Source organism: Mobula hypostoma, chromosome X2 (assembly GCF_963921235.1).
Source record: "Mobula hypostoma chromosome X2, sMobHyp1.1, whole genome shotgun sequence".
In the NCBI taxonomy this organism is placed as follows: Eukaryota; Metazoa; Chordata; class Chondrichthyes; order Myliobatiformes; family Myliobatidae; genus Mobula; species Mobula hypostoma.
This window is the reverse complement of record NC_086129.1, coordinates 21283465-21307290: the sequence shown is the minus strand read 5'-3', so window position 1 is coordinate 21307290 and position 23826 is coordinate 21283465. Positions and strand designations below refer to the sequence as shown.

Sequence of the window (23826 nt, the reverse complement as noted above, 5' to 3'; positions counted from 1 at the left end):
TGGCTCTGGAGGTTGGCAGGCTCGAGGTTGGTGCCGCCACAGAAAACTGTTGGGTCGTGGGAGATGGAAGATCGAAAGCAGCCCGAGTTCTTTGGGCACAGAGCTCGGAGGAAGCGACACAACAGCATCTATCAGTGAGTCTAACACCATAACACCATAAATCAGTGAGTCATTTTGCTATGCCTCCCCTCTCACTGTGAAACGGGGACACTTCTTTTTCCCTTATTAGGGAGTGGGAGAGCCTGTGGTATGTCGAATTCTGGGTGAACAAGTAGTCTTTGTCTTTATTGACACTTTGCTGCGCACTTGAGTGCTTGCTGGGGGCGCTGATGCTTTTTTGCTGGTGGTGGAGGGGGGTCATTGCCTTGCTGCTGCTTGTGCGTGGGAGGGGGGAGCTGGGGAGCTTTGGGGTTCTAACATTTAACTGTCACTCATTCTTTGGGGCACGCCTCTGTTTTCATGGATGTTTGTGGAGAAAAAGAATTTCAGGATGTATATTGTATGCATTTCTCTGACATTAAATGTACCTATTGAAACCTATTGCACCACCTGCAAATGCATATTGAACAAGCTCAGTTGTGCACCTGCCGTGCCTACTACATGCATACACGTGCATGCACACACTCTTGCACATTATCTGCATACACGTGCTTGCACAGTACCTGCACTCATTTACATATACTCCCTGGTGTGGACTGATCTGCAGTCATATTTTACACAGAAATGGACAGGAATTTAAAAGCAACTGAATAGAGCGTGCAGAGCAGATTTATTAGGTGCAAAAGTACTTACTAAAACATGGAAAGGCAAAGAAATATTATTTATGTCCTTATGATAAAAAGCAAAGAGGCTGTGAGGGTGAGATGAGAGATCATTCAATAACCCATACTCAAAGGGAGTACTTCAGGAATTATAGATGATATTGCAGTCCTCTTGGTAGAGAATGATAATAAAAGCAATCACTGCTTAACAAGGAAGTGCACCGAGAAAGGCAGACAGTGGAAAATCAGAATAATGAGAAGGCATTGTGTATCACTGTGAGGAGATCATGCTCAGTGATGAAACAGATTTTGAGCATGTCAAGATGCCTGAGCAGAAGATTTGATTTTGCATTGTGTTTCTGGCTGAGAATATTGGAGTGGCAAATAGCAATGAAATGTAAGAAGGTCAAAATGGCCAAAGTCTAAAATGGGTTTAGTTTATTCTGGCAGAAATACTCAGCGTTTTCTAATGTACTCCAGTGGATGGCTTCAGTAGCTTACTGAGGACTGAGATTGTCCATGACTTTAGGAGAGGGTCACCTGTGTATTGTCAAATTGTGAATTTATTAGGTACATCTGTATACCTGCTCATTAATACAAATATCTATTCAGCCAAATACACAGCAGCAACTCAATGCATCAAAGCATGCAGACATGGTCAAGAGTTCAGTTGTTGGTCAGACCAGACATCAGAATGGGGGAAGAAATGTGATCTAAGTGACTTTGACCATGGAATGATTGTTGGTGCCAGATGGGGTGGTTTGAGTATCTCAGAAGCTGCTGATCTCCTGGAATTTTCACGGACAACAGTCACTAGTGTTGACAAATGATGTTGTGAGAAACAGAAGACATCCAGTGAGCGGCAGTTCTGAGGGTGAAAACACCTTGTTAATGAGAGAGGTCAGAGGAGAATGGCCAGACTGGTTCAAGCTGACAGGAAGGCGACAGTAACTCAAGTAACCATGTGTTACAGCAGTGGTGTGCAGAAGTGCATCTGTGAACACACAACAAATTGAACCTTGAAGTGGATGGGCTACAGTAGCAGAAGACCACGAACATGCAGTCAATAACACACACAAAATGCTGGAGGAACTCAGCAGGACAGGCAGCATCTATGGACAGCATTTTGATTGTTCACAAGATGGTTCACAGCATCTTATCTGTGAACATACACTTGGTGTCCTCTTCATTAGGTACAGGACGTACTTAATAAAAAGGGCATTGAGTGTATATAAATGACTTGGATAAAAGTATAGATGGACGTGTCAATAATGTGTCAGCGAAGAGCGGCTAGTGTGTGAGAGGCTCAGGGTAGGAGTGGAGCTTTGGGGCTTTGGCTCAAGAGGCTTCGGTGAGCAAAGGCTAAGGACGAACCTGCACTCAGTGAGGTAAGGCCGGGTAAGTTCCTTTAATTACTCTAATTAACTTAGGAGTAGGTAATGGAGGCAGCAGTTAGGGCAGTTGAGTGCTCCATATGCAGTATGTGGGAAGTCATGGACAGCACAATTGTCCCAGATGACTACACCTGTAAAAGGTGCATCCAGCTGCAGCTCCTGACAAACCGAGTTAGGGAACTGGAGCTGGATGAACTTCGGATCATTCGTGAGGCAGAGGCAGAAATAGACAGGAGATAGTCACCCCTAAAAGTCAGGAGGCAGATAGCTGGGTGACTGTCAGGAGAAGGAAGGGGAGTAGACAGAATGAGCAGATCATCCCTGTGGCCATCCCATTCAATAATAAGTATACCATTTTGGGTGTTGGTGGGGACAACCTACCAGGGACAAGTTGTAGTGGTCACGTCTCCGGCACCGAGACTGGACCCTCAGCTCAGAGAGGAGGGAGGGAAAAGGGGAGAGCAGAAGTGATAGGGGAACAGATAAGAGGTTCTGTGGGAGAGATCGAGAATCCCAGATGGTCTTGTTGCCTCCCTGGTGCCAAGGTCCGCAATATCTCAAATCGAGTTCTCGGTATTCTCAGGAGGGAGGGTGAGCAGCCAGATTTCGTGGTCCATGTAGGGACCAATGACGTGGAAAGGAAAGAGGGGGAGGTCCTGCAAAGAGAGTATAGGGAGTTAGGTGCAAAGTTGAAGGACAGGACCTCCAGAGTTGCAATCTCAGGATTGCTACCTGTGCCACGTGCTAGTGAGGCTAGAAATAGGAAGATAATGCAGCTAAATACGTGACTAAGGAGATGGTGCAGGAGGGAGGGCTTCATGATTCTAGACAATTGGGCCTTGTTCCAGGGAAGGTGGGACCTGTTCCAATGGATGGTTTGCACCTGAACTGGAGGGGGACTAACATCCTTGCGGGTAGGTTAGCTAGTTCTGCTTGGGGGTTTAAACTATATTTGCAGGGGGAGGGGAACCAGAGTGTTAGAGCAGATAGTGAGGTGGAGGAGGATAAAGGTCATGCGAGGACTGCGTGTATAGACAGTAACCAAAGGTTTGTACGTGATAGAAATGGTCTCAGGTGCATCTATTTAAATGCAAGGAGTATCGTAGGTAAAGCAGATGAGTTTAGGGCGTGGATTGACACGTGGGATTATGACATTATTGCTATTAGTGAGACTTGGATGCAGGAGGGGCAGGACTGGCAGTTTAATGTTCCGGGGTTCCATTGTTTCAGACGTAACAGAGGTGGAGGGACGAAAGGGGGAGGTGTGGCATTACAAGTTAGGGAGAATATCACAGCTGTGTGTTGACAGGACAGCCCAAAGGGCTTGTCTATAGAGGCCATATGGGTGGAGCTGAGGAACGGGAAAGGTGTGACCACACTAATAGGGTTGTATTATAGATCGCCCAATAGTCGGAGAGAATTGGAGAAGCAAATCTGTAGAGAGATAGCAGACCGATGTAAGAAACAGAAAGTTCTAATAGTAGGGGATTTTAACTTTCCACATATTGACTGGGACTTCCACACTGTGAAAGGGTTAGATGGCATGGAGTTTGTCAAATGTGTTCAGGAAAGTTTCCTAAATCAATATATAAAGGTACCAACGAAAGAGGATGCAATACTTGATCTCCTATTAGAGAACCGGACAGGCAGGTGACAGAAGTATGTGTAGGTGAACATTTTGGGTCCAGTGACCATAATGTCATTAGTTTCAAGTTAATTATGGATAAGGATAGGTCTGGTCCTTGAGTTAAGGTTCTAAATTGGAGAAGGGCCAATTTTGAGGAAACGAGAAAGGATCTAGGAAGAGTGGATTGGGATAAGTTGTTTTCTGGCAATGATGTGTTCAGTATGTGGAAGGCATTCAAATTCAAAATTTTGAGAGTGCAGAGTTTGCATGTTCCTGCCAGGATTAAAGGCAAAGTTAACAGGCATAGGGAACTTCGGTTTTCATGGGATATTGCCTATCTGCTTAAGAAAAAGAGAGAGGTGTATAGCAGGTATAGGCAACAAGGAACAAATGAGGGACTTGAAGAGTATAGAAAATGTAAGAAAATACTAAAGAAGGAAATCAGGAAGGCAAAAAGAAGATATGAGGTTGCTTTGCAGATAATGCGAAAGTAAACCCAAAGGGTTTTACAAGTATATTAAGAGTAAAAGGATAGTAAGGGACAAAATTGGTCCCCTAGAAGATCAAAGTGGTCGTCTATGTGTGGAGCCTCACGAGATGGAGGAGATCTTAAACAATTTTTTTGCATCAGTATTTACTCAGGAAACTGGCATAGCGTATATGGAAGGAGGGGAAACAAGCAGCAATGTCATGGAACATATAGAGATTAAAGAGGAAAAGGTGCCTGCTGCCTTATGGCGAATAAAGGTAGATAAATCCCCTGGGCCTGACATGATATTTCCTCGGACCTTGAGAGAGATTAGTGTAGAAATTGTAGGAGCCCTGGCAGAAATATTTAAAATGTCCTTAGCCACGGGTATGGTGCCGGAGGATTGGAGGGTAGCTCATGTTGTTCCGTTGTTTAAAAAAGGCTCCAAAAGTAAACTAGGTAATTACAGGCCGGTGAGCCTGACATCAGTAGTAGGTAAATTATTGGAAGGTGTTCTGAGAGATCGGATATACAAGTATTTGAACAGCCAAGGGCTGATTAAGGATAGTCAGCATGACTTTGTGTGTGGTAGATCATGTTTAACGAATCTTGTAGAGTTTTTCAAGGAGGTTACCAAGAAAGTAGATGAAGGAAAGACTGTGGATGTGGTGTACATGGACTTTAGTAAGGCCTGTGACAAGGTCCCACATGGGAGGTTAGTTCAGAAGGTTCAGACACTAGGTATCCATGGAGAGGATGTAAACTGGATTCGAAATTGGCTGCGTGGGAGAAGGCAGAGAGTGGTAGTGGATGATTGCTACTCAGACTGGAGGCCTGTGGCTAGTGGTGTGCCTCAAGGATCTGTGCTGGAACCCATTGTTGTTTGTTGTCTATATCAATGATCTGGATAATAATGTGGTAAATCGGATCAGCAAGTTTGCTGATGACACTAAGATTGGAGGCGTTGTGGACAGCGAGGAAGGCTTTCAAAGCTTGCAGAAGGATCTGGACCAACTGGAGGGGTGGGCCAGAAAATGGCAGATGGAATTTAATGCAGACAAGTGTGAGGTGTTGCATTTTGGAAGGACAAATCAAGGTAGGACATACACAGTAAATGGTAGGGCACTGAGGAGTGCGGAGGAACAAAGGGATCTGGAAGTTCAGATACATAATTCCCTGAAAGTGGTGTCACAGGTAAACAGGGTTGTAAAGAAGGCTTTTGGCATCCTGGCATTCATAAATCAAAATATTGAGTATAGTAGTTGGGATGTTATGGGGAGGTTGTATAAGATATTGGTGAGACCAAATTTGGAGTATTGTGTACAGTTCTGGTCACCTATCTATAGGAAGGATATCAGTAAGATTGAAAGAGTGCGGAGAAGATTTACTGGGATGTTGCCGGGTCTTCAGGAGTTGAGTTACAGGGAAAGATTGAACAGGTTAGGACTTTATTCCTTACAGCGTAGAAGAATGAGGCGAGATTTGATAGTGGTTTACAAGATTATGAGAGGTATAGACAGAGTAAATGTGAATAGGCTCTTTCCACTTAGATTAGGAGAGATAAATACGAGAGGACATGGCTTTAGGGTGAAAGGGGAAAGGTTTAGGGGGAACATTAGGGGGAACTTCTTCACTCAGAGAGTGGTGGGAGTGTGGAACAAGCTGCCATCTGACGTGGTACATGCGGGCTCACTCTTAAGTTTTAAGAATAAATTGGATAGGTACATAGATGGGAGAGGTCTGGAGGGTTATGGACTGGATGCAGGTCAACGGGACTAGCGGAATAATGTTTTGGCACAGACTAGAAGGGCTGAATAGCCTGTTTTCTGTGCTGTAGTGTTCTGTGGTTCTATGGTTCTAAATCTACACATGACACAGAGGTAGGTGATTTATAGAGTGTAGAAAATTGCCAAAGGATACAGCAGAATATAGATTGACTACAGATATGGGCAGAGAAATAGAGGATGGTGTACAATATGAGTAAGTGTGACATTTTGTACTTCGGGAGATTAAACGTAAGGGGAAAGTTTCAGACTAGATGGTGTGTGCTATAAATTGAAGCTGGACAAACTTCGGTTGTTTATCTGGAGCACTGAATGCCAAGGGGAGACCTGAAAAAAGTTTATAAGATTATGAGAGGCTTAGATAGGGTCGGAATCTTTCTCCCAGGGTAGAAATGGCAAACGCTAGGGGACATGCATTGAAGGTTAAAAGGAGAAGGTTTGATTGAGGTGTTTTGGGAAAAATTTTTCCACAGTAGGCGTCTGGAATAGGATGTAAGGGGATGTGTCAAAAGCAGCCTCGGTACTGGTATTTAAGAGTCCGTTAGACACAGGGAGTGGCAGGATATGAATCACATGCAGGCAGAAGAAATTTAGTTTAATTTGGCATCATGTCTGGCATGGATACTGTGGGCTGAATGGCCTGCTCCTGTGCTGTACTGTGTGGCTTGATGCAGCCCACGCTACAGGTCATACGGCAGAGGCCTTCGATCAGAGGAACTTTGCCACCTCAGGGAAATCGTCAAAGTGGCATATGTGGAGGAAGCAGATGTGGAGAGAACAGAGGATTCATCACTGACCCTGCGGTTTGACAGCAAGCCTGAGGAAAAGAGAAGTCAGTTGGAATTAGATTGGGTAAGGCAGTCGATTGATCCAAACATCTGGAGGATCATGTGACAAAGTAAATCACACTAGGCATTGTGAATGTTTGTTTCTTCTTTTTGCCTTTCATTATTAATGGAACATCTGTGTCTTATATAATATTAGTTGCCAACAACCAATGCTGTTTTAAAGTTGTACTACTTTAATTGTTGCATTATTTCACGGACTGTTCCATTTTGTTCAGTGTGTGGAATGTTCCAGAATTTGTCTGTTCTTTTGGTGAAAGCTACAAGCAGAAATGAAGCCTGACAAAGTAGCCTTGTTTTTAGTTTGAGTGGGCGACTGTTTGCTCAATCATCATCTTACAAGGACTATAAGGTGAGGGGTAATGCCTTGTTAAGATATTACTTAGACAGCAGAAGTTATGGAGCAATCAGTAAACTGGAATAAGACCATAAGACAAAGGAGCAGAATTAGGCCATTTGGCCCATCGTGTCTACTCTGCCATTCCATCATGGCTGATTTATTTTCCCTCTCAACCCCATTCTCATACATTCTCCCCATAACGTTTGACGCCTTTACTAATTGAGAACCTATCAACCTCCGCTTTAAATATACCCATCAACTTGGCCTTCGTAGATGTCTGTGGCAATAAATTCTGCAGATTCACTAGCCTTTCAATATTCGATGGGTTTCAAATGAGATTTCCCCTCATTCTTCTGAACTCCAGCGAGTACCGGCCCAGAGCCATCAATGCTCTTCATACCTAAACCCTTTCTATCCCAGGATCATTCTTATAAACCTCCTCTGGACCCTCTCCAATACCAGCATATTCTTTTTCAGATAAGGGGCCCCAAACTGCTTACAGTACTCCAAGTTGTCTGACCAATCTGAATCTGAAAATCGAAGAGTTGCCCAGGGTATCCAAGGTAAGCCAATGATCTCCGAATGGAGGCACTGAGTGCCCAAACAAATCCTACTGATGTTGTGAATTAAGCAAGAATCACCAATTCCCATCTATTACAAATGGACAATTTTGTATTGGTATTTTGGGATATAATTGAGAAAATTGGGGCAACCACACATAGCTTCCTAATCAACTATTTCTTTTCCCCCAACAGATCAGACACAATGCTGCTCAGAGACTTTTTAATTCTGATTTCCCAAATTTTCAGAGGGTGTGTGTGCGTGTGTGTGTGTGTGTGTTATGTGGGTTTCAAGATGATGTTGGAGTGAGGGCAACAGCACATCCATATTGTATGATTCTGACAATTGCTTGCATACACTTCATGTTGGCAAAATAAAATAGAATTATGTTTGAAATAAAAGATGATAGCATGCCGTGAACTGAAGGAATTTTATTGTAATTAAAAGCTACAAATGTGACAAGCGGCTGGCTTTCAATCAAATAGCTCTTCTGAAAAGAGCTTGTTTTGTTTCCAGTTTCATTTAAGACTGGCTTTTGTTTCATAGAATGCCAATCAACATAAATAGCTTGGCCTAGCACCAGATGGATCGGTTACTAAAACCTGTTTGGTTACCAAGTTTTGTTAAGTGAGAAAAATGAGTGTGGTAGATAGGTTTGTGAGCAGATGTTCGTGACAAAATAAGGTAAGAGTGTACTCAGGAGTTATGAAAGAAGTCCATGTTGCTGGGGTCATGGGGTTTTAGATTTGCTACCTGCTCCAGCCTACCAGAACCTTACCCAAAAGGGTCAGCACACAACCTGTGGTCAAAAGGACGTGAATTGGAGGCTTGTCTGAGCTGTGCAACCCTAAGGTGGAACTGCAGAACAGAAAACTTAAAGTGACAATATAACCACAGTTTTCCCAGTAACTTGTAGCAAAAGTGACCTCAAAGAGCTGTGGGAGATATTCACTGTGCTGGTGAAACACAAGCTGCAATGTTGTAAATCAAAAATCACTGGTGGGAACTTTTAAATGGTGGAGATAGTAAGTATGCTTTGCAATCAGCTGGATTAATGTAGCAGGTCCACATCCAACGTTGAACAGTATTGTGATTAAGAATTTGGTAGTTTAGCAAATGTTCAACAATATCCTGGTTGAAGTCTTGAATTCTGGACAGGGTGGAAAATTTGTACTGACTTTAGTGTAGAACTAATGCTGCATCATGTAGGCAAACAAAGGTGAAGGAAACTTCGTTTTACAATGAGCCATATGTTAATACTAGAAAAATGATGTGTGGCCTTGCTGTTGGTCATTAAGGCATTCGGATCCATGTTGGCGGTCACTCATTACGGACGGACTGAGTTCCTGCAGCTACTCTCCTCATATGCCGCCAAAAAGACGTTTCCCATATTCTGAGATTTATGTGATTACTGGACTGTACTTTATATTGGCTTCCTTCAGTTTTTGGTGTTTTCTTTCTTGTGGATGATTGGTGGGTGGGTGATCTGATAATTTTTTGTGTGCAGCGGGGAGGGGGGAGGTTTGGTGTTGGTGTTACTGTTGCTGCTCCTTTTTATGAGTGAGGGGGTCGGGGTTGGTTATTGTCGCTGTTTTTTCTGTGAGTGGGGGTTTGGTACTGTTATTGTTGCTGTTTTTTCTGTCGGTGAGGGAGTCGGGGATTGTTATTGTTGCTGTTTTTTTCTGTGAGTGAGGGGGGTCGGGGATTGTTATTGTCACTTTTTTTCTGCAGGGAGGGGGTCTGGGATATTGAGGTCTGCAAGTTTTGTTTCTTCTCATTTTCATGCTAGAGGTGGAGGGGTTGATGTCTTTTCTTTCATCAACACCCATGGTTTTTCTGTATTTAATGGCTATCTGGAAAAGACAAATATCAGTGTTGTATTGTACATGTGTACTTTGACAATAAAATGAATCTTTGCAAAAGAACAATTTTTGAGCAAGAGTGAATGGGATAATATGACTATCCTGATAGTATGTAATCAGCCTAGAGACACGAGACCCTGTCTTTATAGAAAAATGACAGGTGTTATTCCAACTGGTGGGTTCGATTGGGATCCCAGAGAAAGTAAACTGGATTATGTCAGTAACTGCAGGCAAGTACTCTTCCGTAGTGACAGTCTATCAAAGGACATAGCACCACGTAGACTTGTCCTGCTGCAGCAAAAGATTTTTGCTTACCTCTGTCCAACCTGTAAGATTTAAGATGTGGGTTTCATTAACCATGCATGAGCAAATATACTGGCAAGAAAGGCATTTAAAAAAAATATATCACCATGTAGCAATGTTCAGACATGATATGCCAACCCATCAAAACCACCAGGAAAGCTGGCAAAAGGAAAAGACCAGTCACAAAACATTAATATGCTCTAACACAAAATCATAAACATGTTAAGTAAGAGCAGGTCCATAGGGGAGACAACTGATCAAGTGGGGGCATTGGCATGAATTTTGGAACCCATGCTCAGATTAGAATCCTGTCACTTACTCCTTCCCTTACCTGTGGATCATTTGCTGACGTCCATGTCCGATGTGGAGAACAGAGACAGAATGCGTTGGCTGGACACACATCCATAAAGGTGGAAGGGACAGGCTGCTCAGGCTCATGGAACAAAGGTCAGTACCTGGGGTTTTGTCTCAGCAAGAACAGGGTTAAAAGTGAGAGCGCTGGACTTGTAATGTAAATACAGTCTTGTGCAAATTAATATTGAGAATGTGGGTTGGGGATGGGTTGGGGGTGGGCTTCATTGGTGCCTAGAAATTTAACCCTGCAATCCTTGTTTCCAGGTGATGAATGTCATGCTGATCTTGGATAATGGTGGGAGGAAGCCACTGGTACTTAGGAGGCCTTGGAAAGAAGCAAACTGTTGGAGGTTCTCCGTGGGTCAGTCAGCACCTGTAGAGGGAAATCACCTCCTCTAGTCCAAGCAGAAACTGGGTGAGTACTTTGCCGAGCATCTGTGTTCCATCCGCCATGGTGATCTAAGCTTCAATTTGCCGGGCATTTTAATTCCCCTTCCATGTATACACCCACATAAGACCATAAAACATGGGAGCAGAATTAGGCCAGTTGGCCCATCAAGTCTGCTCTGTAATTCCATTGTGGCTGATTTATTATTGCTTTCCATCATATTCTCTTGCCTTCTCCCTGTAACCTTTGACACGCTGACTAATCAAGAACCTATCAACCTCCACCTTGCATATACCCAATGACTTGGCCTCTACAGCTATCTTTGGCAATGATTCACTACTCTCAGGCTAAATAAATTCCTCCTCATCTCTGTTCTAAATTGGACATACTCTAAGGCTGTGCCCTTTGGTCCCAGAGTCCTCCACTGTAGGAGCCATCCTCCACATGTCCACTCTGACTAGGCCTTTCAATATTTGATAGGTTTCAATAAGATCTCCCCTCATTATTCTTAACAGGCCCAGAGCCATCAAACGCTCCTCATATGTTAACCCTTTCATTCCCAGGATCATTCTCATAAATCTCCTCTGGACCCTCTTCAGTGATAGCACATCTTTTCTTGAATCATCATCATCATCATCAGGTGCCGTGCCCAGTTTGAGCTTTCACTGCCATGGCCCACACACTCCTGTTTCGGGTCAAGTGAATCAATTCATTGGTATTCATTTCCAATTCTCTGGCTGCTGTCTCCATCATCATTTGTCTTTGCCTTCCTCTTGCTTTCTTCCCTTCAATCTTTCCCATAATTATCGTGCATTGTAATTCCTCTTTCCTAATCACGTGTCCAATGAAGTCACATTGCCTTTTCATGATCTCATACATTATTTCTCCTTTTGTGCTTGCTCTGTTCATGACATCCTCATTAGATATTAGTTTTGTCCATGATATTCTGTGCATCCTCCTCAAAAACCACATCTCTGCTCTTTCAATTCATTTCCTCATGTTACTAGATATAATCTAACATTCTGAGCCATATAACATAACAGGATAAATGTAACATTTCAGTGCTCTGAGGCGGATTGTCATGCCTAGTTTAGTGTTGGTCAGTATACTCTTCATTCTCGTAAAGATGTCTTTTGCCATCCCTATTCTTCTTTTGATGTCCATGTCGCACCTGCCATCTGACGTCACCCAGCTTCCTAAGTAGCAAAAGTTCTGTACTTGTTTTATGAATAAGGGGCCAAAAACTGCTCACAATACTCCAAGTACAGTCTGACCAATGCTTTATAAAGCCTCAGCATCAAAGTACATCCTAGATTTTATATTCTAGCCCTTTTGAAATGAATGCTAACATTGCATTTGCCTTCCTCAGCACTGACTCACGTGCAAGTTAACCTTTAGGGAATCCTGCACGAGGACTTGCAAGTCCCTTTGCATCTCTGATTTTGGAATTTGCTTCCCCTTTAGAAAATGGTCTATACCTTTATTTCTTTTACCAAAGTGCATGACCATACACTTCCTTACACTATATTCCAGCTGCCACTTCTTTGCCCATTCTTCCAATCTGTCTAAGTCCTTCTGCAGACTCCCTGCTTCCTCAATACTACCTGCCCCTCCATCTATCTTCATATGACCTGCAAACTTGGCCACAAAGCCATAAATTTCATCATCCAAAATGTTGACATATAACTTGAAAAGAAGCAGCCCCACCACGGATCACTGCAGAATATCATTACAGCCAACCAGGAAAGGCTCTCTTTATTCCCACTCTTTGCCTCCTGCCAGACAGACAATCTTATGTCTATGCTAGTATCATTACTGTAATACCATTGGCTCTTATTTTGCTTAGCAACTTTATGTGCAGCACCTTGTCAAAGACCTTCTGAAAATCCAAGTAAATAGCATCCACGGGCTCTCCCTGTCTATCCTGCCTGTTATTTCCTCAAAGAATTCCAACAGATTTGTCAGGCAAGATTTTCCCTTCAGGAAAACATTAGAACTTGGCCTATTTTATCATGTACCTGCAAGTACCCCAAAATTTCATCCTTAATAATGGACTCCAACATCTGCCCAACCACTGAAGTCAGATTAACTGGCCTATCATTTCCTTTCTTCTGTCTCTCTCCCTTCTTAAAGAGTGGAGTGACATTTACAATGAGTCCTCAGAAACCATTCCAGTATCTAGTGATTCTTGAAAGATCATTACTAATGCCTCCACAATCTCTTCAGCTACCTCTTTTAAAACACTGGTGTTATTCATCTAGTCCAGGTAACTTATCTATCTTCAGACCTTTCAGCTTCCCAAGCATTTTCTCTTCAGTTATAGAGACTACACTCACTTCTTCTCCCCCCCCCCCCCAACACACTCGAATTTCTGGTATACAGCTGGTGTCTTCCATAGTGAAGACTCATGCAAAATACCTATTCAGATTGATCACCATTCTTTGTCCCTTGTTACTACCTCTCAGGCTTCATTTTCCAGTGGTCCGATATCCACTCTCACCTCCTTTTTACTCTTTGTATATCTGAAAAAATGTTTGGCATCCTCTTTTATGTTATTGGCTAGTTTACCTTTATATTTCATATTTTCTCTCTTTTTAGTTGCTTCTGTTGGCTTTTAAATGTTTCCAATACTCTAACTTGCCACTAATTTTGCTATATTATATGCCCTCTCATTTAGCTTTATGCTGTCTTTGACTTTCCTTGTCAGCCACAGTTGCCTCATTCTCTCTTTAGAATATTTCTCCTTCTTCTTTGGGATGAGTCTATCCATATCTGAGGACATGTCTGTCCTCAGCCTCCCTCACTGCCAGGGTGAGGCCACGCCCTGACTAGAGGAACAGCACCTCATATTCCTCCTGGGTAGTTTACAGCCTGATGGCATGAATCCTCCAATTTCAGGTAAATTGCTCCCCTTCTGTCCTTGTCTCTCTCCTCCTGACCTACTCATTCCTCCTATACGCACAATAACTCTCCCTCTGACTCCACACCCCCATCACTGAGCTTCTTTCTCCTCCTGCACCAACACCCACACACTCCTCTCACTGGCCTCCTCCCCCAACTGTTTCCATCTGCCCTTCTCACCCCTTTAATTGTTCCATATGCTCCTCCTACTTTCCTATCAGATTCCATCATCTGCAGCCATTTGTTGCTTTCATCTATCACCTCTCAGTCTCTATCGCCATTTCTAATCTTCCTTCCTCCATTTGCCTATCATCCCTGCTCATCAGGATCCACCTATCACCTGCCTGGTCTTGTCTCACCTCACTTCTTTGCACTGGTTGTCTTCTCTCTAAATGTCGACTGTCCACTCCCCTCCACAAATGTCGCCTCACCTAAACTCCAGCAGTTTGTCTGTCGCTTTGGATTCCAGCATATGGAGGAAAGTGCCCAGGGCTTGTGCACAATGCCAATCAAAGGTTAATGCCCCAAGAGATAGTGTTAGTGGTTGGTTATTCAAGATAACCAAGACTGTGGTCTTTAAAGGGACCTCTGCAGGTCACAGCCAGCAAGGTAAAAGTGAAATTATAAAAAAAGAAAATGCTGGAGATAATCTGCAGATCAGGCAGCATCTGTGAGGAGGGAAGCACAATTAAAGGTACAGTCGACGTTTCAGGCCGAGACCCTTCGTCAGGACTAACTGAAGGGAGAGTCTCTTACTAACTCTTCCTTCAGTTAGTCCTGACGAAGGGTCTTGGCCTGAAACGTGGACTGTACCTCTTCCTAGAGATGCTGCCTGGCCTGCCGTGTTCACCAGCAACTTTGATGTGCGAAGCACAATTAATGTTGTTCTTAGTCTCCACCCTATTAGGGGTTGGTGTCCACGCCTGTCCTCTCTTTTGAAATCAAAACATGTTGATTTCTAACTTTACCCTGTTTTGATGAAAGGTCATGGACCTGAGTCATTAACTTTCTCTCCATATCTGCTGTCTGACCTCTGGGTACTTCTAGTGTCATTTCCTTTTACTTCCGATCTCCTTTATCTGCATCTTTATATCTTTCATTTCATTATATATCCAGCTGATGGGAGATAGAGGAAGAATCAGCAGAACGTCTGATTCAGATCATCATTCGCTTCCTTCTCAGCAGCAGCGCAGCCTCACGATCAGATTTCGAATCTCCCTTTCCACATTCCTGATTTCCCTCTTTCTCATTATCTGCATGTTCCATTGCACAGTTTGCGGCTTCAGCGACAACAAGGTGCTTCAGTTTTCACATGCTTTCAGCTGTGAATGTGGCACTGCATTTAACCTACCATGGGAAAAGTTTTATTCATTATGCCTACTGACGCTAACCATTGATCCTGGCCAGCTGTGTACTTGGGTTCTGAGCTGAGGTTCATTGCATCTGGTGCAGTAACCGTGGCCTGAAACAGTCCCATACAGTGAATGTGAGATGGGGTGCACGCCACAGTTCCCGAGCAGTAGAGGGAGAGAGAGTTTAAAAGAAGGGAATAGAGACAGTCGGCACATTTTGCTCGCCAGAGTTCCTGAGGAGACATTGGTTTGTATACAGGGAGAATGAGATTAAAAGAAGTGAGCGGGGGCTGTCGGTACATGTTATGCACCATATTTCTCAGGGAGACATTGTATTGCATAGAGGGAGAGAGAGAGTTTAGAAGAAGCGAGTGAGGGCAGTCAGCACATTTTGTGCAGCACAGGTCCTGAGGAGACATTGGATTGCACTGAGGGATAGAAAGCTTAAAAGAAGTGACTGAGGGCAGCCGGCACATTTTGCGTACCATGGTTCCCAAGGAGATATTGCATTGCGTAGAGGGAGGGAGGGTTTAAAAGAAGCGAGCAGGGGCATTTGACACATTTTGCGCACCACGGTTCCCGAGGAGACATTGGATTGCATGGAGGGAGAGTGCTTAAAATAAGCAAGCGGGGGCAGTCAGCATATTTTATGCACCACAGTTCCAGAGGAGACATCGGATTGCATGGAGGGAGGAAGAGTTTAAAATAAGCGAGCAGGTCAGTCGACACATTTTATGCGGCGATGTTCCCAAGGAGACATCCGATTGCGTAGAGGCAGAAATGCATTTAAGAGAAATGAGCAGAGACTGTCAGCTTATTTTATGCGCCACAGTTCTCAAGGAGACACTGGATTGTGTAGAGGGAAAGAGAGCTTAAAAGAAGCGAGCAGGGGCAGTCAGCATATCTTGCGCGCCACAGTCCTGACAAGACATTGGATTGCGTAGAGGGAGAGTGGGTTTAAAAGAAGCGAGCAGGGGCAGTTCGCACATTTTATGCAAGGCAGTTTCTGAGGAGACATTGGATTGTGCAGAGGGAGAGGAAGTTTAAAAGAAGTGAGCGAGGATGGTCAGCGGATTTTGCGCGCCACGGTTTCGGAGGAGACAATTGATTGTATAGAAGGAGAGAGAGTTTAAAAGAAGCTAGTGGGTACATTTTGCATATTTTTGTACACGGCAGTTCCCAAGAAGACATTGGACTGTGTAGAGGGAGAGTTTAACAGAAGCGAATGGTTGAATTTGACACATTTTGTGCACCACTTCCTGAGGAGACATTGAATTTCAGAGCAGAAGAGAGAGTTTAAAAAAACCGTGCGGGGTCATTCGGCACATTTTGCGTGCCACAGTTGTTGAAGAGGAAGAGTGAATTTAAAGGAATGAGTGAGGGCAGTCGGCAGATTTTGTGCACCACAGTTACTACGGAGACATTGGATTGCACAGAGGCAGAGTGAGTTTAAAAGAAGCAAACGAGGCCAGTCAGCAAATTTTGCGCTCCACTGTTCCTGAAGAAACATTCAGGAACAGAGGGAAAGAGAGTTTAAAATTAGCGTATAGGGGCAGATGGCAGATTTTGCGCGCCACAGTTTCTGAGGAGACATTGGATTGTGTGGAGGGAAAGAGAATTTAAAATTAGCGTATGGGGGCAGATGGCAGATTTTGCGCACTACAGTTCACGAGGAGACACTGGAGTGCAAAGAACAAAAGAGAGTTTAAAATTAGTGAACAAAGGGAAATGGCAGATTTTGCGCACCACAGTTCACAAGGAGACATTGGAGTGCAAAGAACAAAAGAGAGTTTAAAATTAGTGAACAAAGGGAAATGGCAGATTTTGCACACCACAGTTCACAAGGAGACATTGGAGTGCAAAGAACAAAAGAGAGTTTAAAATTAGTGAACAGGGGCAAGTGACAGGCTTTGCGCACCACAATTCACGAGGAGACATTGGAGCGCACAGAAGGAAAGAGAGTTTAAAATTAGTGAACAGGGGCAAATGGCAGATTTTGCGCACCACAGTTCATGTGGAGAAATTGGAGTGCATAAAGGGAAAGAGTGTTTAAAATTAGTGAACAGGGGCAGATGGTAGATTTTGCACACCACAGTTCACGAGGAGACATTAGGTTGTGCAGAGGGAAAGAGAGTTTCAAAGAAGCGAGCAGCGGCAGTCGGCATATTATGCATACCACAGTTCCCCAGGAAACATTGATTGCGTAAAGGTAGAGAGTTTAAATGAAGCAAACGGGGGAAGCCGGCACGTTTTGCGCACCCCAGTTCGAGGAGACATTGGATTGCGTAGGGAAGAGAGAGTTTAAATGAAGGAAGCAGAGACTGTCGGCACATTTTGCTCAACACAGTTCATGAGGAGGCATTGAGTTGCGTAGATGGAGAATGAGGTTAGAAGAAGCGAGCAGGGGCAGTCAGTACATTCAGTGCGCCACAGTTCCTGAGGAGACATTGGATTGCGCAGAGGGAGAAGGTTTAACAAAAGCAAGCAGGAGCAATCGGCATATTTTATCCACCGCCGTTCCTAAGGAGGTATTGGATTGCATAGAGGGAGAGCAAGTTTAATTGGAGGGAGCAGAGGCCGTCGTCATATTTTGTACACCACAGTTCCCGATGTGACATTGGATTATGTAGAGGGAGAGAGAGTTATGCCACAGTTCTCGAGGAATAAACTGGATTGCGTATAATTAGGCACTTTGTAAGGAAAGGTCTTCTTTCTTTCTTATTGCACATTTAATGCAGTGGTGATGCCAAGTAGGATAGTTAAATGCTCCTCTTGCGGTACGTGGGAAGGCAGGGAGACCTCCAGGGTCCCTGATGACTATACCTGCAAGAAGTGCATCCAGCAGCAGCTTCTGACAGGCCATATTAAAGATTTGAAACTGAAACTGGATGAACTCTGGATCATTCGGGAGACTGAGGGATTGATACACAGGACATACAAGGAGGGGGTGATGCCCAAGGTGCAAGAGACAGGTAGCTAACTGGGTGACCGTTAAGATGGGTAAAGGGAATAGGCAGCCAGTGCAGAGTACCCCAGTGGCTGTTCCCTCTAAAACAGGTATAGCACTTTGGATACTGTTGGGGGTGATGACTTAGCAGAGGAAAGCCACAGTGGTCAGGTCTCTGGCACTGAGTCTGGCTCTGTGACCCAGAAGGGAAGAGGGGAGAAGAAGTGAGCCGTAGTGAAAGGGGATTCATTGGTTAGGAGATCAAAAAAGAGGTTCTGTGGATGAGAGTGAGATTGCTGGATGACATGTTGTCTCCTGGGTGTCAGGGTCAGGGACATCTCTGATCAAGACCACAGGCTTCTTACATGGCAGGGTGAACAGCCAGATTTGTGAGTCATGGTCCATGTAGGTACCAATGACATGGGAAGGATGAGCAACGAGGTTCTGCAAAGTGAGTTCAGGGAATTAGGTGCTACGTTATAGGACAGGATCTCCAGGGTTGTTATCTCAGGATTGCTACCCATGCCATGTGCTAATGAGGCCAGAAATATGAAGATCAGACAGTTTAACATGTGGCTAAGGAGATGGTACAAGAGAAAGAGCTTCAGATTTCTGGACCATTGGGCTCTCTTCCAGGGAAGGTGAGACCTGTACAAAAGGGACGGTTTTCACCTGAACTGGAGGGGGACTAATATCCTAGTATCCTAGAGCTGCACTGGGGGGTGGGGTTGAAAGTAGAGTTACAGGGGAATGGGAACAAGAGTGCCAGAACAGTTAGTGGAGAGATTGTGGAGGCAGATGTTGTAAAGCCTACATATAATTTCAGGAATCTAAAGGTTGAGTGTGGTAGGACTAATGTTCTGAGCTGCATATATTTCAATGCAAGAAGTATGGTAGGAAAGGCAGATGAGCTCAGGGCATGGATCGACGTATAGAATTATGATATTGTAGCCATTAGTGAGACTTGCAGGAGGAGCAGGATTGATAACTGAATATTCTGGGCTTCCATTGTTTTAGATGTGATAGAGTGAGAGGGATTAAAGGGGGAGAGTTGGCATTACTAGTCAGGGAAAATGTTACAGTGGTTCTCAGTCAGGACAGATTGAAGAGCTCATCTAGTGAAGCTTTATGGATAGAACTGAGGAATAAGAAAGGTACAACCATGTTAATGGGATTATATTACAGACCACCCAACAGTCCGTGGGACTTATAGGAGCAAATTTGTAGAGAAATCGCAGACTGTTGCAAGAAACATGAGGTTGTGATATTAGGTGGCTTTAACTTTTCACACATTGACTGCGACACCCATACTGTAAAAGAGCTGAATGGGAAAGAGTTTGTCAAATGTGTTCAGGGAAGTTTCCTTAATCAGTACATAGAAGTTCCAACTAGAGAGAGTGTGATACTAGATCTGCTGTTAGGGAATGAGACAATTGGCAGACGTTTGTGTCGGGGAACACTTTGTATCTAGTGATCATGATGCCATTAGTTTCAATGCAATTATGGAAAGGGATAGGTATAATCAGTGGGTTGAGATTTTAAATTTAAGAAGGTCAGTTATGATGTTATCAGAAGGATCTGGCAAGTGTGCATTGGAAATAGTTGTTTTCTGGCAAAGGCATACTTGGTACGTGAGAGGCCTTCAAAAGTGAATTTTTGACAGTACAGTGTTTGGATGCTCCTGTCAGAATAAAAGGCACAGTTAAAAGGTTTAGGGAGGCTTGGTTTTTGAGCGATATTGAGGCCCTGGTTAAGAAAAAGAAGGAGGTGCATAGCAGATATAGGCAGGAAGGAGCAAATGAGGTGCTAGAGGAATATAAGAAATGCAAGAGAACACTTAAGAAAGATCTCAGGAGGGCTAAAAGAAGGCATGAGTTTGCTCTTGCAGACAAGGTGAAAGGGAATCCTAAGGGCTTCTACAGATATATGTAAGAGTAAAAGGATAGTAAGGGATAAAATTGGTCCTCTGGAAAATCAGAATGGTCATCTACGCATGAAGCTGAAAGAGATGGGAGAGACCTTAAATGGATTTTTTACATCTGTATTTACTTGGGAGATGGACACAGAGTCTATAGAAGTGAGGCAAAGCAGAAGCAAGGTCATGGACTCTATACAGATTACAGAGGAGGTGTTTGCTGTCTTGAGGCAAATTGGGGTAGATAAATCCCCAGGGTTTGTCAATGTGTTCCCTCAGACCCTGTGGGAGGTTAGTGCAGAAATTGTAGGGGCCCTAGCAGAGATATTTAAAACATCCTTAGCCACTGGTGCTGAGCCAAAAGATTGGAGGATAGCTAATGTTGTTCCATTGTTTAACAAAGGCTCTAAGAATAAGCCAGGAAATTATAGGTCAATGAGCTTGTAGTGGGAAAGTTATTGGAATGTATTCCAAGGGACTGGATATATAAGTATTTGGATAAACAAGGTCTGATTAGGGATAGTCAACATGGCTTTGTGCAAGGTAGGTTGTGTCTAACCAATCTTCTAGAGTATTTTGAAGAAGTTATCAGGAAAGTGGATGAAGGCAAGACAATGGATTTTAGTGAATTTTAGTAAGTTATTTGACAAGGTCCCGCATGGGAAGTTGGTCAAGAAGGTTCAGTCGTTTGGCATTCAGGATGAGGTAGTAAATTGGATTAGACATTGGCTTTGTCGGAGAAGTCAGAGAGTGGTAATAAAGGGTTGCTTCTCTGACTGGAGGCCTCTGACTAGTGGTGTGCCATAGGAATTAGTGTGGGATCCATTATCGTTAGTTGTATCAACAATCTGGATGTTAATGTGATTAACTGGATCAGCAAATTTGCGGATGACACCAAGATTGGGGATGTAGTGGACAGTGATGAAGACATGGCTTGCAGCGGGATCTGGACTAGCTAGAAAAATAGGCTGAAAAATGGCAGATGAAATTTAATGCAGACAAGTGTGAGGTGTTGCACATTGGGAAAACAAACCAGGGTAGGTCTTGCATGGTGAACGGTTGGGCAATGAGGAGTGTGGTGCAACAGAGGGATCTGGGAATATAGGTCCATAATTCCTTTAAAGTTGTGTCACAGGTAGATGGGATTGCAAAGGAAGCTTTTGGCACATTGGCCTTCATAAATCAAGGTACTGAGTACAGGGGTTGTGATGTTATGTTGAACTTGCATAAGATGTTGGAGAGGCCTAATTTGGAGTATTGTATGCGGTTTTGGTAACCTACCAGCAGAAAAGATGTAAATAAGATTGAAAAGAATGCAGAGAAAATTTACAATGATATTGCTGAGACTTGAGGACCTGAGTTATAGGGGAAGGTTGAATAGGTATTTAAAATTATGAGGGGTATAGACAGGGTAAATGTAAGCATGCTTTTTCCACTGAAGTTGGGTGAGACTACAACTAGAGGTCATGGGTTAAGGATGAAAGGTGAAATGTTTAAGGGAAACATGAGGGGGAGCTTCTTCACTCAGAGGGTGGTGAGAGTGTGGAACGAGCTGCCAGAGCAAGTGGTGGCTGTGGGGTTGATTTCAAAATTTAAGAGAAATTTGGATAGGTACATGGATGGGAGGGATATGGAGAACTATGGTCCAGGTGCCGCACAATGGGACTCGGCTGATTAATAGTTCGACATGGACTAGATGGACCGAAGGGCCTGTTTCTGTGCTGTAGTGTTTTATGACTCTATGACTAAAGGCTGACTGAGAGCCTTGGAGTGGATAAAGCAACTCACGTTGGATATCGATGGTGACCTCGGCCTCCCTCCCCTCTGGGATTGCCGCATTCTTTGCTCTACAAATGATACGCTGGCCATTTTCAATTTCAGACGATGGGATGTGCAGGCTGCTGACAATGCTCTCTCGTTTGCCATCCTTCAGGAGTCTCTGCGGGAGGAAACAATTTCAGGGTTAGCTGTGGCTTTGGAAATAACTCTCTTGCCCCTGAGCTGGAAGGTCATGCATTCAAAATCCACACCATGGTGCGTGGTCAGCGGCTGATGGTTTTGAATAAGGAAGGAAACCTCCTGAAGTGGGAGTTCACTGTTATCAAAGAAACCTGATGTGGAAGCAAAACCAAAATTCAATCTCATTTTTACAGATTATAAAGTTTCTTGACTTTCCAGTCTTTAAATATGCATTATGTACAATGAAGCTCCTAAACGTACTGCAAAAGCAAATTAACAGTACAGCTGGTGTACAGCAAATGCTTTATTGAAGGCAGAAACTACCAAGTAAATTGAAGTTTTTGGGTACTAAAATGCATCAAATGTCATATTGCACGATACAAATTTGATCTTAAAAATACCCTGCAGGTGCATATATACAGTTCAACACATAATCCAGCATTTATATCAACCCCCAGCTCCATTAGTTTGAGCACTAAGGGGCAGAAGACGCTGGTGGGAGTTGTGTACAGGCCACCTAACAGTAGTAGTGAGGTCGGAGATGGTATTAAACAGGAAATTAGAAATGTGTGCAATAAAGGAACAGCAGTTATAATGGGTGACTTCAATCTACATATAGATTGGGTGAACCAAATTGGTAAAGGTGCTGAGGAAGAGGATTTCTTGGAATGTATGCGGGATGGTTTTTTGAACCAACATGTCGAGGAACCAACTAGAGAGCAGGCTATTCTGGACTGGGCTTTGAGCAATGAGGAAGGGTTAATTAGCGATCTTGTCGTGAGAGGCCCCTTGGGTAAGAGAGACCATAATATGGTGGAATTCTTCATTAAGATGGAGAGTGACATAGTTAATTCAGAAACAAAGGTTCTGAACTTAAAGAGGGGAAACTCTGAAGGTATGAGACGTGAATTAGCTAAGATAGACTGGCAAATGACACTTAAAGGATTGACGGTGGATATGCAATGGCAAACATTTAAAGGTTGCATGGATGAACTACAACAATTGTTCATCCCAGTTTGGCAAAAGAATAAATCAAGGAAGGTAGTGCACCCATGGCTGACAAGAGAAATTAGGGATAGTATCAATTCCAAAGAAGAAGCATACAAATTAGCCAGAGAAAGTGGCTCACCTGAGGACTGGGAGAAATTCAGAGTTCAGCAGAGGAGGGCAAAGGGCTTAATTAGGAAGGGGAAAAAAGATTATGAGAGAAAACTGGCAGGGAACATAAAAACGGACTGTAAAAACTTTTATAGATATGTAAAAAGGAAAAGACTGGTAAAGACAAATGTAGGTCCCCTGCAGACAGAAACAGGTGAATTGATTATGGGGAGCAAGGACATGGCAGACCAATTGAATAATTACTTTGGTTCCGTCTTCACTAAGGAGGACATAAATAATCTTCCAGAAATAGTAGGGGACAGAGGGTCCAGTGAGATGGAGGAACTGAGCAAAATACATGTTAGTAGGGAAGTGGTGTTAGGTAAATTGAAGGGATTGAAGGCAGATAAATCCCCAGGGCCAGATGGTCTGCATCCCAGAGTGCTTAAGGAAGTAGCCCAAGAAATAGTGGATGCATTAGTGATAATTTTTCAAAACTCGTTAGATTCTGGACTAGTTCCTGAGGATTGGAGGGTGGCTAATGTAACTCCACTTTTTAAAAAAGGAGGGAGAGAGAAACCGGGGAATTATAGACCGGTTAGCCTAACGTTGGTGGTGGGGAAACTGCTGGAGTCAGTTATCAAGGATGTGATAACAGCACAATTTGGAAAGCGGTGAAATGATCGGACAAAGTCAGCATGGATTTGTGAAAGGAAAATCATGTCTGACGAATCTCATAGAATTTTTTGAGGATGTAACTAGTAGAGTGGATAGGGGAGAACCAGTGGATGTGGTATATTTGGATTTTCAAAAGGCTTTTGACAAGGTTCCACACAGGAGATTAGTGTGCAAACTTAAAGCACACGGTATTGGGGGTAAGGTATTGGTGTGGGTGGAGAATTGGTTAGCAGACAGGAAGCAAAGAGTGGGAATAAACGGGACCTTTTCAGAATGGCAGGCAGTGAC

The 23826-nt window shown here is 43.6% G+C and overlaps 1 protein-coding gene across 3 annotated transcripts in view; it reads right to left on the bottom strand.

Moving 5' to 3' along the window:
* The window catches only part of kirrel3a (kirre like nephrin family adhesion molecule 3a), an 827580-nt gene that overhangs the window by 135938 nt on the left and 667816 nt on the right, over positions 1-23826 (bottom strand). For all 3 annotated transcript variants that reach the window (XM_063038271.1, XM_063038272.1, XM_063038273.1), the window contains exon 5: positions 21592-21742. In XM_063038271.1, the coding sequence (XP_062894341.1) occupies positions 21592-21742 (151 nt within the window). The remainder of the gene's footprint in view (positions 1-21591; positions 21743-23826) is intronic.